The sequence below is a fragment of the Plectrocnemia conspersa genome, unplaced genomic scaffold, assembly GCF_051122295.1.
Source record: "Plectrocnemia conspersa isolate PC_06_02 unplaced genomic scaffold, ASM5112229v1 ptg000002l, whole genome shotgun sequence".
Lineage (NCBI taxonomy): Eukaryota > Metazoa > Arthropoda > Insecta > Trichoptera > Polycentropodidae > Plectrocnemia > Plectrocnemia conspersa.
In genome coordinates this window covers 4,288,407-4,304,633 of record NW_028277166.1, presented here as the reverse complement: position 1 = coordinate 4,304,633, position 16,227 = coordinate 4,288,407, and the positions used below count along the sequence as shown (strand labels likewise).

Genomic DNA, 16,227 nt, shown 5'->3' with positions numbered 1-16,227 from the left:
GGTATCCTATTTTAATGCTAATAAGTCCCATTTATTTGCAATTAAGTACACTTGGACGTGTCACAATAGCACTCAGTAAGTTTAAATTTTGATATTATCATCGCATTATTTGCTTTCGACCATTTAATGTAACCGCTTCATTAGGTGGTCAGAATATTCAATCGATGAACCTGACAAACTTAAAATAAGTTAAACTTTGCCAATAGTTTTGCATATTAAAATGCCAATTCATTAACATAATTGATAAACTTTTTTATGAGTTTGTTTAAAGCATAAGATTTGTGAATTTTGTTGGATTTCTGAGATATTTATATTATATAAATATTATATTATAATAAATATAGCTTAAATGAAACTATGACATATCAGTATCAATAATTTATGCATCTTAGGAACACAATTTTTATTATCATTCACAACAAGAATGTGCTTAACAATATTATAATGTAATTGTGTTAGTGGATGTTTTTTATTTGATATAATCGAAAATTACTTCAGAAAAAGATACACATTTTCTAGAATAATTAGGTAACGCATAAGTTTATTATTATTAAATCCTAATAAAACTAATAAAATAAAGTCACTTATATCACAAATACAAAATTTACCTTAGCTGAATGTCTTGCGTTAGGAAAGTATTTTCGAGCGCTGACGTATTGACCGTGACGGGCAGGAATAATGGAAGTGATTGCGACTCTCTAGAGCATTTTATAACCCGCGTGTGTTTCAAATCAAAAAGTGTTTTATTAAATAGACGCTGCGCTGAAAATTGTATCTCGAAGCTCCAAGAAAAAATACACAAGGATACAAATATGGAATCTAGCGTATCGTACCTATAAATATAAAAACGTGCGCTGCATGGACAATATATTATAAATTTACTTATTAAATTATGAAAATAGATTTGATAATAAAAACACATTTATTAAGAAGCATTTTATATTTTTACCATGATCTATCAATACATGATATATCAAAAATCCTTTTACTATTTTATTCTGGCTTCTGAAAAAAGGTAATTACACAATATTATTATATACAATTTAAATTTGTGTTATTTAATAAAATAAATCAATGTATCACCAATCCTAAAAGTGATCTAGCTACTTCTGGTGGTAGGACCGGTGAAGACGGTATGGCAGGAGCAGGTACTTGGCTAGCAAGAACGGGATACTAAAAATAGAATATTAGTTAATTAAAATACACATTGATATGATTTATAATAATAAAAGTAAAAATTATGCGTATATTATAAAAGCACTATATTTAACTCTTATTATAGTTTGTATAATTTATGTACTAGGAAATATATTTTACATGACGATCTAATGATACAAAATTAATTTCTATTTATATACGATTTTTTGTCGGGACCATCCGTAATTGACGCGACGGATTCAGTCGCAAATGACTAGATATAATAATCGATTTAATTTTATAAGAAAATACATTACTTGCCATAATAAATTATATAGCATATAAGAGTAGACATCCATTAAACTGTATCAGTGCATCCATTGAAATGTATTTGTCATAAATGCATATATCCGCCAAACAGGTTCAGAAGTCCATATAACACATTCAATAGAATGACTTTGATATTTTTTAGCAATGATGAATCTATCATTAAGCAGTAATATCGTTTTAAAAATATGAATCAGGCAATAAAAATATCTACTTTCGCCCTGAATCATCGAGATTGCCCTGACCATCAAGAACTGGAACGATAGTTGGATTTCTCTTAATGCTGAAGGGTATTTAAGCCAGAACACGGCTATTCTGAATGTCTTTCTTCAGATAAAAAACACGCTTATTTGACTCGGAGTAAACGACACTTCAAACAGAACCGAAACGACCCTTAAAAGTCAGAGGAAGTAGCTATGACTAACAAGATCTGGCTAAAAGCAGATATCTGAATTTCCAAGAATTCTACCCGATATTAGATACGATTCGGAGACTTATAAGTATGTACATACAGTTTAAGCACTACTATAATATAATACATAATCATCATTTTATACCGATCCCTCTGTAGTTGGATATGGTGTCTGTGGAGGCGGTAGTGTTGGAACCTGAAAATATAATATTTTCAATACAACAATGTGTTTAAAAGCACTATATTATAATATTTAATTTTATACCAGTCTCGGTGGGGGAAAATATTTTTTTGCAACCTGGAAATGAAATATTTTTATTACATCCTAATATTATATTATATTATATATAAAATATTATCATTATTATTATTGAAATAAAATATTAATAAATGTAGTAGTGAACTTTGCAAATTGTTGTGTATCATTAATGATACATAATAGCATAAAAAGATTTTTATCTAAAGCCTTAGAAATATAATTAAATAACGATGTAGTGATATTATTATTAGTTGAACGTAAAATTGTGGTAGAACAAATGTTTTCATCTTTTAAATGATATATGTTTTTTTAGCCACTGTATGATTTACACTCGTATAAAAGATTTTAAAAGATCTAATAATACAATTTAAGAAAACTGATTTTATTCTAGCTTCTAAAAAACAAGTGACATATACAATTTAATATTGTGTTTGTTTAAAAATTTAAAAAGAGTTCAACCGAACTCGAACATAGCAGAGCTACGTCGAATCGACCGAGATGACTCTTAAAAGTCAGAGAAAGTCATCAAAGTAAACGCAGCCATCTAAATTTATAAAAGTTTTAACCATTATTAGATATGAGTCAAAGGTTTAAGAACTACTATAATATAATACATAATCATAATTTAATACCAGTCCTGGTGTGATATACGGAAGTGGAACAGGCGGTATTTTTGGAACCTGGAAATATAACAATTATATGTAAGATATTATATGTAAAGGAAAATCAATGTAGTAATGAACTTTGCAGATTGTTATATATGATTAAAGTAGGGACTAATATAAGAAAAATATTTACGTGCTTTAATTTAATGCCCAAGAAATACATATTAAATCACGATGTATAAATATTATTATTAGTTACCCGTAAAATTTACTTACATGATTTGTTAAAATAAAATTATGGTAGAGCATATGTTTTTATCTTTTATATGAAATTTATTTTTATACACTATACTCATCTGAATATATAAATATCACATTAATAACATTTAGGAGAACTACATTGTCTTTTATAATATAATATTTAATGAGGTATTCACAATTAATTTAATATATTGAGATGACAGTACTTTTTAAACAAACTTAAGTAAACACTAAATTTTAGACAGATTGATTATTTTACTACAAAAATAGGTGAAAATTTAATACTTACGGATTTTGTTTCAGGAATAAGAATATGTTCACCGATAGGTTGGAAACCATCTTCATCAGCCGTGTAAGTGACAGTGTAAGTTTTACCATCTGGACCTATGTAACTGTATCTACCATTCACTTCAATAAAAGCCTTTTCAGGATCTTCTGCATTTCTCAGAACGCCTTTTTCTTCTCTAAAAGTTCCATCTGATGTCTCGTACCTGAATAAAAATATTATAATATTAAAGTATCCGACTTATTTTACAAAAGAGAGGCACTCTTAAAATCCAAGAGTGATTTCATTTTATTATTTAAAGTTTGCTGTCAGTAGATAAAAAAATATATTAGTTAAATCATTAATTAAAGATTAAAAAAACATACGAAAAACTGTATGAACCAAGTCCATCTCCTGTATTTTCATACTTCACAATAGCAATATTTTCTTTGATAGGCGCAGAAAGAGTTGCAGTGCTCGTCAGTACAAGAATTAATAACTGAAATCAATTAAATTAAATTAAACTTTAATAATGTAATAAATTTAAGAGATACGTACGATTTTCATTGTTATTATTCGCAAAGAACAATGTGTCTTGCTTCATTGCTACAAACATATAAACTTGTTTTTTGATTCAACTATTTTTATATAGAAATTCTTAACTGAGAATCTTTGACCTTTCATGAAAATTTCAAGGTTATGAAGATGATTTTTTGAGTCATAAATAAACGATTTTAAGCACCGATCAATCAGACATTTAAAATAATAGCTGTTAAGACCATTACCACTATTAAATATGTATTGTGTTAATATTTTCGATTTTTGAAACCTATTCACTTGTAATAATTGTCAAGGTAAGCTTAAAAATAATTTGCCCTGATCTTTGTGTCAAGAGCATTTTTTTTAAAGACAATTTGTTGTTGTTAAATTTTTGTGCAACGATTACGATTTCTTAGTTGAAATTTGTACGAAAGTTCCTAGTTTTAAAATGGATATTCAAGCGTCAGATGAAATCTCTAAGAAAGTTTCGGAGGAATTGATCGTTATTTGACCACGTTTCCGTATTTAATACTATGCCCCACACATTTTATTTTCCATTTTTTTAGTGAATCAGCTAGTTAAAAAAAGGTGGCCATTGGGTAGTTTTTTTAAAAGATTGCCGTTGGCTGCTGGAGCAGATAACAAAAGACATATTTTAATAGAAATCCCGAATGCACGTGTTATCCTTTTTTTGTTAAGGATACTCGTTTTTTTGTTATTTTGACTTAATCTTCAAAAAGAGTTTCTCACGGTGGTGTCCTATTTTAGCAATGAAGCTATATTTTTATCGTAGACGTTTAAAATTCGTATATTGATACTTTGTATTAAAATACATTTAGACGTTTCACGATGGCACTCTGTAAGTAGAAAATTCGATATAATCTTGCATTATTGCTTTTCGACTGTTTTCAGATCATCCAATGTAACAGCTTCATAAGGTGGTCAGAATGTTCAATTGACGAACCCGACAAACTTGAAATGCCAATTCATTAAGAAACTAGCAAAAAAAATTTATACTTTTTGAAAAAGGCTTTTTATTAAGATTCATGTCAGGAGAATTCCTTGGCCATGGCAAAACCTGCACGTTTTTTCAGCCAGGAATACAGTGACACTTCTGGCTTTTTGGCAAAGTACGGAGTCGTGCGTGAACTTATATACTTCTGGTCACCAGGGAACTATTTTCTGACTTGAGGCAGGAAACGGTTTTCCAGTACTTGTCTGTATTTGTCGTGTCTCATAGTTCGTTGCACGATGTGGAGGCGCCTCATCCCCTTGAAGGATATGACTGAACATACCATGATACGAACAGGATGTTTGACCGTCTCCATGAGGCAGTCCGAAAAGAATTGCTCCCCTGGGCGTCGTCGGACAAACGGTGCTTTGTCCATCAAAATTTGGAATGTGGACTTGTCAATAAACTACACCTGAAAAAATTGCATATTCACAAAAATTGAATTTTTAAAAGCTTAAAAAATACTAAACTGATTAAACCGAACTCACACAAAGCAGAGCTTCGCCAATTATCGACCGATGAAGAGTCTGATAAAGCAGCTACTTTTCTTGGCGACCAAATTATCGTGCAAACGAAAAAAATATTAACATAAGTGATTGTTTAATTGTCAAATATATTTTACTTTTAATTTCAATTGCTTCATTTATGTCTTTATTTTATAGAAAAAAATTGTGTAATTATATGAAATGTAAGTGAATCGTACCAATGAAAATTACTAATATAATATAATCATTAAATATTTTTAAATAAGATATGTTTAATTAAAATCATATCAACATCTGGTATGTATACAGACAATATATTTTTATGTATTATACATATATTATATATATATTTACGTATTCTTGAATATGTGTCTATTGCTCGTCTATGATCAGAATTTTTGCTTTTTGAAATTTTAGCAGTGCGAAATTTTCATTTGCTCAATAATCACCAAACCTTTTATAAACTTTTTATAACCAGGTCTAATTAGACAGTCACAAGAAAGCAATAAGTTCCACCCGATTTTCTAGATGATCTAACGATAATAAATTAGTATTATGTATAAACTTTGTATCTATAAAAATAAATACGTGCGCTGCATGGACAATATATTATAATTTTTACTTATTTAATTGTGAAAGGAAATTTGGAAATAAAAACACATTTAATAAGAAGCATTTTATATTTTAACCATGATCTATCAATTATTGGTATTCCAAAAATCTTTTTATTATTTTATTCTGGATTCTGAAAAAAGGTAATTACACAATATTATTAAATACAAATTAAATTTTATTTAATTTAAAAAATAAATCAATGTATCACCAATCCTAAAAGTGATCTAGCTACTTCTGGTGGTAAGGCCGAATCAGGTATACTTGTAGGAGAAGGCTGAAATTAAAATAAAATATTTTTAAATTAATACAAATTGTAATGATTTTTATGAATAAAAATTGAAAATTAAACGTGAGTTGTAAAATCAGTGTATATTTACCGCTTGTAGTTTGTAAATTGTAAGTAATTGGGTAATATATTTTTCATCATGACTTTGGGGCCATGGGTAATCTATGCGACAAAAGGGTCTCAAGAGAGACGACATTTTTTGGGGTAAGAAATTATATTGCGTGTCAGAGTAGACATCCATTAAACTGTATCAGTGCATCCATTAAACTTTATCTTTGCTGGTGAATATCTACGCCAAACAGATACATATTCAATAGAATGACGAATTTGATAATTTAACTAATGACGAATCAATCATTACGCAGTGATACAGTTTAATAAAATATATACAAGACAATAAAGAATACTAGTTCCGCCACGAACTATCGAGTTTAATCTGACCATCAAAAATTGAAAGGGACGTTGGACTTCTCCTATTGCTGAAGGGTATTTAAGCTACAACACGGGTATTCTGAGTGACTACATTTGGACAAAAAACTACCACTTCGACTGAGATAACCCTTAAAAATCCAAATGAAGTAGCAGTTTCTAACAAGGTCCAGCTTAAAGCAGCCATTTGAATTTATAAGGGTTTTACCCATAATTTAAACGGTCTGTACACTTATGAGTACAGACGGTTTAAAAAACGCTGTATTATAATACATAAACATCATTTTATACCGGTCTCTGTGTGGTTGGATACCGTGGTGCAGTATGCGTTATTTTTGGAAACTGAAAATAAAATATTTTTATTACAACTTTATATATTATATGTAAGAGATAATGTTTAATATTATTGAAATAAAATATAAATAAACTAATGAATGACTCAGAGTAAACAAAAGCTTAAACAGAACCAAGATGATCCTTAGAAGTCAGAGGAAGTAGCTATTTGTAAACAAGTGTAGCTTAAAGCAGCCATCTGTATTTCCAAAAGTTCTACTCGATATTAGATACGATTCGGATACTTATAACTACATACAGTTTAATAACCACTATAATATAATATGTAATCAAAATTTTATACCGGTCTCGGTGTTGTTAGATATGTTGATGGCAAAGACGGTATTTTTGTAACCTGTAAATACAATAATTTTATTACAACTTTATATATGTTTATAATACTATATTATAATAATATATAATTTTATACCAGTCTCGGTAGGAGAGTCGGTATTTTTGAAATCTGGAAATTAAATATTTTTATTATAAATTAATATTATAATATATGTAAATGATAATCCTTAATATTATTAAAATAAAAATTATATAAATTAATATAATGACTAGGAGTAAACGAGAGCTTAAACAGAACCAATATGATCCTTAGAAGTCAGAGGAAGTAGTTATTTGTAAACAAGTGTAGCTTAAAGCAGCCATCTGTATTTCCAAAAGTTCTACCCAATATAAGATACGTTTCGGAGACTTATAAATACATATAGTTTAAGAAGCACTATAATATAATACATAATCATAATTTTTTACCGGTCTCTGTGTGGTTTGATATGGTGATTGTAAAGGCGCTATATTCTGAACCTGGAAATATAATATTTTCATTACAACTAAATTTTATATTATATGTTTAAAAACACTATATTATAATATATAATTTTTTACCAGTCTCGGTGGGAGAGTCGGTATTTTTGAAATCTGGAAATTAAATATTTTTATTACAAATTAATATTATATTATATGTAAAAGATAACCTTTAATATTATTAAAATAAAATTGATTTAAATGAATGAATGACTTGGAGTAAATGAGAGCTTAAACAGAACCAAGACGACTCTTAGAAGTCAGAGGAAGTAGCTATTTCTCAACAGGTCTAGCTAAAAGCAAACATCTGAATTTCCAAGAGTTTTACCCGATATAAGATACGATTCGGAGACTTATAAATACATATAGTTTAAGAACCACTATAATATAATACATAATCATAATTTTGTACCGGTCTCTGTGTGGTTGGATATGGTGATCGTAAAGGCGCTATTGTCTGAATCTGGAAATATAATATTTTCATTACAACTAAATATTATATTATATGTTTAAAAACACTATATTATAATATATAATTTTTTTACCAATCTCGGTGGGAGAGTCGGTATTTTTGAAATCTGGAAAGAAAATATTATTATTACAAATTAATATTTTATTATATGTAAAATATAATCTTTAATATTATTGAAATAAAATATTAATTAATTAATAAATGTAGTAATGAACTTTGCAAAGTGTTATGTATCATTAATGATATAACAATCTGGAAAGATTTTGCATCTAGCCTTAGAAATACATATTACATCACGATGCAGTTATAATATTATTAGTCGAACGTAAAATTCACTTGCCCGATATATAATAATAAAATTGTGGTAGAACAAATGTTTTTATTTTTATCAAATGAAATATATTTTTTAAACACTACTCGTATGAATATTTAAATATTATATTAATAACATTTAGGAGAACTACGTTGTATTTTTATAATATAATAGTTAATTAGGTATTCACAATTAATTTAATATATTGAGATGAACAGCACTTTTTACACAAAAGTAAGTAAATACTAAATCTTTGACAGATTGTTGATTATTTTACTGCAAAAATAGGTGAAAATTAAGTACTTACAGATTCTGTTTCAGGAACAGAAATATGTTCACCGATAGGTTGGAAACCATCTTCATCAGCCGTGTAAGTGACAGTGTAAGTTTTACCATCTGGACCTATGTAACTGTATCTACCATTCACTGCGATATAAGCCTTTTCAGGATCTTCTGCATTTCTTAGAACGCCTTTCTCTTCTCTAAAAGTTCCATCTGATGTCTCGTACCTGAGCAAAAATATTATATTAATAAAGTATCCGACTTATTTTACAAACGGAGGCACTTTATAAATCCAAGAGTGATTGCATTTTAATATTTAAAGCGTGCTGCCAATATATAAGTATAACTACAAAAAAATATATTAGTTGAAGATTAATAAAACATACGAAAAACTGTATGAACCAAGTCCATCTTCTGTATTTTCATACTTCACAATAGCAATATTTTCTTTGATAGGCGCAGAAAGAGTTGCAGTGGTCGTCAATACAAGAACTAATAACTGAAATAAATTAAATTAAATTAAACTTTAATAATTTAATAAATTTAAGAGATACGTACGATTTTCATTATTATTATTCGCAAAGAACAACGTGTCTTGTTTCAGTGCTATAAAAATATAAACCTGTTTTTAGATTTAAAAGTTTATATATATAGAAAATTTTACCTAAAAAATTATTGACATATGATAATGTCAAGGAATTAAAGATGGTTCAACTATTTTTGAATTATTAAATAAACTTATAAATAATTTAATGCACCGGTGAATCAGGAAATTGTTTAAAACAAATAAAACATATATTAGAAAGTCCAACTTTTATATCCTGTATTGAAATATAATTAATTCAATTGCTATGTGTTCTTGGCATTGATATGATAATTGTTTAGATAAGAACTTAACAGTGGTGTGATCTCAAGATCTAAATTTAAGTATAATTTGCCGGTTAGGTTAGAATATATTATACTACCCCGAGGATCTAATTAACTTGACCAGATATTCTCTCAAAAATTTTATCCTCCAATCTTTTCCTTGAACGAAAATTTACGAAAACGCCTTTTTATTTTTAGTGCACTTCTTTGATATTTTCAATATCTGGTCACCTTATATGTATATACATTAATTATTTAATCTAATTTTAAAAGGTGCTTATGGTCAATTCGTCGGTAACTAGTGTATTTTGGTCCCTTTAGTTGTCAATGGTTAATTTAACTACTTTAATTGTGTTTTTATTATCTACTTAATATCTACTACACACTTTATTTTTCATATTACCTGCAGTATTTTATAAAGAACATATATAAGTTTACTACTACTGAACATTGTGGTTTTTGTCTTTCTTTAAGAAAAAAATACTAAATTTGAAAAAATCATAAAAACCCTCAACAAAGATTTTATTATATATTATACATTTAGAAAAATTGAATATACCAATTCAGGTTCCTCAATGAATTATTCAAGTATATAAGTTTTGTTTTTTGCCATAATCCAAATATTTATCTTATGCCAATATATGTTATTTACTAATTATCTATTCTATTACAGTGGACGGTACAACTTCTAATTTTAATACATATACATGCATTCGCGCGTGCTAGAGCCGAGTCACAAGAATAAAGTCGTATACGTCGCACAAAAATACGATTGTGTGTTGTTTTAGTTTTTACATGTGCTGCAATAACGGTTATTATCGGGAAACTAAAGCGTATTGGCATATTTTAGCGAGTTTAGCAAAGGTCGAAAACAATTTTACACGTATGATATATTATTTAAAAAGTGCAAATAAAATCATTTCGAATATTAATAAAAAAAATGTTATACTTATAGTGATACAATTTATTTTATATAAATAATAGATATGAACTTACAACCATGAACATATATTCACAGAAAATTTACATAGAAAATATACATATTTTAAAATACAATTAATTGCATTTAAAAAATAAATTTCAAAATAAAATCAGGGTTAAGTTGGATGTTAACATACTATATTTTTTAAATCATATATTTATGAAAATCTATAAAAGAAGCCGAAAAGACAAGACAAGAAAACTGCCGTGTTAAAGAAGGTTCGCAAAAACCTACGTCGATAGCATCTAAAATTGAGGGTCTTACTAAATCTTATCCCATTTGGTATGATACTTGGCATGTATCAATTCGTTTTGAAAGGATATCCTTATATATATGAGATTCACTTATATTTAAATTATTTTTAATTTAAATAAATTGCTTAAAGAAATCTGTGTCTTCGTTTGTCAATTCAGGATGAAATACTAACACGTATTGTTTTGACGCCAGTCATCATAAGTTATTCTTCTGGTACTGTAGGGATAGTTTCATAATATGCTTGTTTAGTTGAAATGTAGAAGCACCTAAAACATCTAAATCTTATGTCCGATAAGACTCATATCCGAGTTCAGACAGTTTGCGTGTGTGGCGAAGCACGAACAGATCTGTCCATGTGTCCGACGGACAAATCCGTGCGCGTGTGCTTGGCTTCGAGTTGGCTGATTCTTAATAAATTCACACATACATATTAATTTTATGGCCCTTATATAACTCCAGTTTTACGACTTTTATAAATCTTGTAAATTAATCTTGTTCTAACATATATATTTGTTCATAAATATATCTCTAGGATTATTTAACAGATACATGATATGTTTTGTTATCGCCTTTTTACTTAAAGTATATGCTACTTTTAATATACTTGTTTAATTAAATGATCTATACTTATTTGAAAAAAATAGTGACTATAGATTTCTGAATATGGATTTCTAAAAAAAACACATTATTAAGACAGTGTATATTTTTTAACATATAATAATTATAATAATTAAACATGATCTATTATGTAATTCAAACGAAAGATTTACTGTTTTGTTATGGTTTCTAAAAATAAAAAAAATTAAAACGAATGTTTATTTTAATTATTATAAAAAAATAAAGCATTTTCTTACCACTTCTAAAAGAGATCAAGCTACTTCTGGTTGTAAAGCCCCAGCCCCAGGTGATGCCACAGAAGTCTAGAATTTTTTTTAATAAATTAATACAAGTAATAAAGGTACAAAATTAAATGCGAAAATATGTCTTTTAAACTTTTGATGTTTGCATACAGTAATATTATGAAAATACATATATTGATTTCGTCGTATTTGATTCTATTCTAAAATATTTTATCCATTGTTTAATTTCGATAAGGTTTCTCTGTAGGTTTTCTTTGACAATGCAAAAGGTAGCTTTTGTTGATCAGTTAGCCAGTACGTTGGTTTTCTTTTGGAGATTCACCTGAAGTTATTTCCCACTGCAGTTCTATCTGGTTGTCTCGTGGTATAAGTGCAGTATTAAGGTATTTAAAAGTAAGTATTTTTCGTAAATTAAGTTTCACAGACCAGCAATATCTCTATTTTGTGTTGTTCGATTATTATTATTATTATTTATTGTATGTGTTGTGATATACCGTTGGCGTTCCATAGTGTAATTTTAAAGATACTTGTTAGTGGATTGAGAATAGTACTCATTTGATGTATTTGCTTTTTCATATTTTATTTTAGTCGAAGTTGTGGATGTTATTTTTTTATAGTTGCTTATATACCAGTATACTCTATAAATTGCATATTTGAAACATTTTTCCCATTGATCAATGTTAAAGTGGGGCAGTGCTTTTTTTGATATTTTTGTAAAATGTTGAACATTTATAATAAAATATTTGATGCAGAGTTCACAATTAATTTAAGAATAGAAGACAGCACTTCTTACACTGAAGCATAGACTTTTTGCTGGATTATTTTATCGCAAATATAGCTAAAAAAAATAAAAATAGGTGAAAATTTATTACTTACAGATTTTGTTTCAAGAACAGGAATATGTTCACCGATAGGTTGGAAACCATCTTCATTAGCCTTGTAAAGGACATAGTAAGTTTTACCATCTGGACCAATGTAACCGTATTCCCCATAAACTACGAAAACATAGTTTTCAGGATCACTCGAATCTATCAGAATGCTTTCCTCTTTTCTAAAAGTTCCATCTGAAGTCTCGAACCTGAACAACAATGTTATATTATTAATGTATATGACTTATTATACAAAAGGTGGCACTCTTAAAATCCAAGATTGATTGCATTTTAATATAACTATTAAAAACATATATTAGTGTAATCATTAGTTGAAGATTAAAAAAACATACGAAAACTTGTATAATCCATGTTCATCTCCTGTATTTTCATACTTCACAATAGTAATATTTTCTTTGATTGGCGCAGAAAGAGTTGCAGTGATAATTAATACAAGAATCAATAACTGAAATATATTAAATTTAAATTTTACTATAATAATTTGATGAATTTAAAAGATACGTACGATTTTCATTCTTATTATTCAGAGATAATAATGCGCCTGGTTTCAGTGTTACAATAATATGAACTTGTTTTTTGATGTGACAGTGTTTATATAGAAATTCTTAACTTAGAATCTTTGACCTTTGATAAATTGTCAAGGATAGCGAGATGATTTGACGAGTCGCAAATAAAAGATTTTAACCACTAATCAGTTAGGAAATCTTATATACGATATTTAGACTAAGTACAAGTTTACTTTTTCACCCTTCCAATATATTGTATTAAAAACAATCAAACAAACAATTATGACTGTCAAGTCCATCACCGAAATTAAATATATGTATATTATTAAAAATGATTTGTCCTGACCCTTGTGTCAGAAGTGTTTATTTTTATTTTTTACAGTGAATGTGTATTTTTTGGTAAAGTTATATTTTCACTAGTAATGTTTAAATACATTTTCACCACTATAGTCTATTTATTTTCAAGAGTCAGTGCGCAAGAACATTGTTTAACGCGTAATCATAACATGCTTTTAAATTTCTGCCCTGTGATTGGTCGTTCGCCGTAAGATCAATCGTTTCATTGAGAACGACCAATCACAAGGCAGAAATTTAAGAGCACATTTTGATTACGCGTTAAACAATGTTCTTGCGCACTGACTCTTGAAAATAAATAGACTACAGATATGTATTTCTACTAGAGAAAATATAATACTTAAATAACAAATATTTCGCCAAAATATTCTTAGCATCATCAGGAGATTTATTATTTTTTATAAAAACTTTTCTTTTACTTTGCACAGATTAGATTTTTTGTAGTTCGCACTTTTACTCGGTTTTAATGTTAAAAACACTATTCAGATTAAGCACTCTAGCCTTATCTGCTCCGCTGATAGGTGCGTAATTACGCTCCATTTAAAAAATCGTACTGATTATATAAAAATAAATTCATTTAAAACATATTTTACTTCTGTTTATTATATGCATTGTACTATATGTCGGGAATAATTTAAATTAAATTTGACCATAGAGTGAGCAATGAAGTATACGCATATTTTTTCGTAAGCAATTTTTGCTGGTCACTGGTGCAAGCCATGGCGCAATGTCATCGGTAAGTTTTGGACACCAGAGAGCACTATGGTAATTAACGTGTTAAGGGGTATATACACTCGAACACAGCGTACTAAATTCACTTCCAACAGGGATTTTTATCAAAAATGTACTTCAGTCAGTATTTTACATTACCACCACCTCGTTTCTGACTTGGAACAAACGAGAGATGACCTAAACTCGCACAAAGCAGAGATTCGCCAGTTATCGACAGAGATAAAGCCTGTTAAAGCAGCCACTTTTCTTTTATAACCAGGTCTAATTAGGTAGTCACAAGAAACCAATAAGTTCCACACGATTTTGTGTATGATTTTGATACCACGACGATAATAAATTCGTCTTTATACTATATGAATTTATTATCGTCGTAACAGTTATATATAGAAATTTTTATCTAAAAAATTGATGCCATTTTATGATAATGTCAAGGATATTAAATAAGCTAATATAAATAATTTTATGCACCGGTCAATCAGGAAAAATATATATTAAAAAGTACAACTCCATTGATATATGTTATTCTCATTTAAAGATATATGTTATAAATACAAAAACTATTCTAGAGAAAAGATTTTTTTGTAATTAATTTAATATTAATTTTTAACACGCTAATTTAGTTTGAAATGATGAACATATAGCAAATTAAAAAAAAAAAGAGCAGTGTTTTGTGAGAGTAATTTTTCGTGAGAGCAATATTCCACGAGAGCAATGTTCGTGATAGCATTCGCCCTGAGAGTAATAGTCCGTTCACCATTTAGTAAGTCAATGCCCCAAAAAATATTTTTTTTTTAATATAAATAATTAAATTAGTACTGCCAATAAATGTAATGTCTTATTGTAAATTTATGTTTTCCATTTTAATTGTTAAAAAAAAGCTTAACTTTGTACAACTTAATTTTATTACAATAAATTTTCATAATAAAATTAATTCTTTAATTATGCTTTTGCCATTTAACTATAAAAAATATATAAAGGGGCGCCATATTTGATATTTCCCCCCCCCCCCCATTGACGTCCCTGTCTATCGGATAATACTGATTTGTTCTCATACAGTTACTCGCAGTTGGGGGACGTATCGTGGCTAGACCAGCAATGTTCAACCCATGACCCGCGTTTTGTGCATCGAATCATCACACATAAACGGCACAAATTAAATATTCAAAGAAAAATAAAAATTCGTAAAAGTTGTTTAAAGTTTCTAGTCCTAATAGGCGTGACTTCACAGTCAGAAACTTGTAATAATTTATTATATAATATTACATACATATATTGCGACAAACTATGAATGGTGAGTAATGTTTTTCTTCGAGCAGTGGTGGAGAAGCTGACGGAGGGATGATGTCTTGTGGATGGTCTTGTAGTGCGACGGTGTAGAGGAGGTTCGTTCCTCTCTGATGATGGAGTCCCACTCTTACCTCGGGCCGTATCTGACCTCTCCTCTTTCATTTCTGGTTGAACGAGATTGGAAATAATATCCGCGTTACTCATTATTTGAAAATCTAGATCACATGAATCATATTCCAATCACTCCTCAATATTTTCTCTATCAACATAGATCACGTAGTTAAAATATTTTACTTGTTTCAGGCTCGATATATTCCAAAAAATTACTTTATACGTTTGTTAGAATTTTATTTAATTACAAAAACGCAAGCGCGATAAGATAAAACAAGGACGAAAGCTAAGGAGGTAACCAACAGGAATCGAAAACATACGAACGAATTTAATAAACCTACCCAAACAATATTTAAAATTTATTTTTTGCGGGCTAATGTTGGTGGGCGCCATGGCGTTCGCGGGCACAGGTTGGTAATCCTATAATACATTTTTTGTATTTAATATCCAAGTTATGATAATAAATATGCTCCATAGATTATATTTATTATCATAACGTTATTTTACTTATGACTGTAACTTTAACGAGCTGTGTTC

At 28.6% G+C, this 16,227-nt stretch overlaps 2 protein-coding genes across 5 annotated transcripts; both read right to left on the bottom strand.

The window, feature by feature from the left end:
- Positions 1–921: 921 nt before the first annotated feature.
- On the bottom strand, positions 922–3,885 carry LOC148237377 (cuticle protein CP14.6-like). The gene is made up of 8 exons (XM_088205569.1): positions 3,825–3,885; positions 3,653–3,765; positions 3,291–3,492; positions 2,768–2,815; positions 2,142–2,174; positions 2,022–2,072; positions 1,084–1,173; positions 922–1,005 (listed from the first exon to the last, which is right to left on the bottom strand). Exons 1-8 carry the CDS (start codon positions 3,831–3,833, stop codon positions 994–996), a joined length of 558 nt encoding a protein of 185 aa, XP_088061695.1. The 5' UTR covers positions 3,834–3,885; the 3' UTR covers positions 922–993.
- Positions 3,886–5,964: 2,079 nt separating this feature from the next.
- LOC148237376 (endocuticle structural glycoprotein SgAbd-5-like) lies at positions 5,965–13,466 on the bottom strand. 4 transcript variants are annotated; one of them, XM_088181454.1, is made up of 13 exons: positions 11,805–11,847; positions 9,405–9,452; positions 9,233–9,345; positions 8,872–9,073; positions 8,325–8,357; positions 8,192–8,242; positions 7,861–7,893; positions 7,729–7,779; positions 7,397–7,429; positions 7,271–7,321; positions 6,925–6,975; positions 6,127–6,192; positions 5,965–6,048 (listed from the first exon to the last, which is right to left on the bottom strand). In XM_088181454.1, the coding sequence occupies exons 2-13, from the start codon at positions 9,411–9,413 to the stop codon at positions 6,037–6,039; spliced, it is 705 nt and encodes a 234-aa protein (XP_088037580.1). In that variant the 5' UTR covers positions 9,414–9,452; positions 11,805–11,847; the 3' UTR covers positions 5,965–6,036. The 4 variants fall into 4 exon arrangements, 2 of the variants coding, with proteins under 2 accessions (XP_088037580.1, XP_088037581.1); XR_015808886.1 differs by lacking the exons at positions 5,965–6,048; positions 6,127–6,192; positions 6,925–6,975; ... (5 more) ...; positions 8,325–8,357; positions 9,405–9,452 and adding exons at positions 12,687–12,888; positions 13,033–13,145; positions 13,206–13,466 and having other exon boundaries at positions 8,992–9,073; positions 11,805–11,870; XR_015808887.1 differs by lacking the exons at positions 5,965–6,048; positions 6,127–6,192; positions 6,925–6,975; ... (5 more) ...; positions 8,325–8,357; positions 8,872–9,073 and adding exons at positions 12,687–12,888; positions 13,033–13,145; positions 13,206–13,466 and having other exon boundaries at positions 9,281–9,345; positions 11,805–11,870.
- Positions 13,467–16,227: the final 2,761 nt, after the last annotated feature.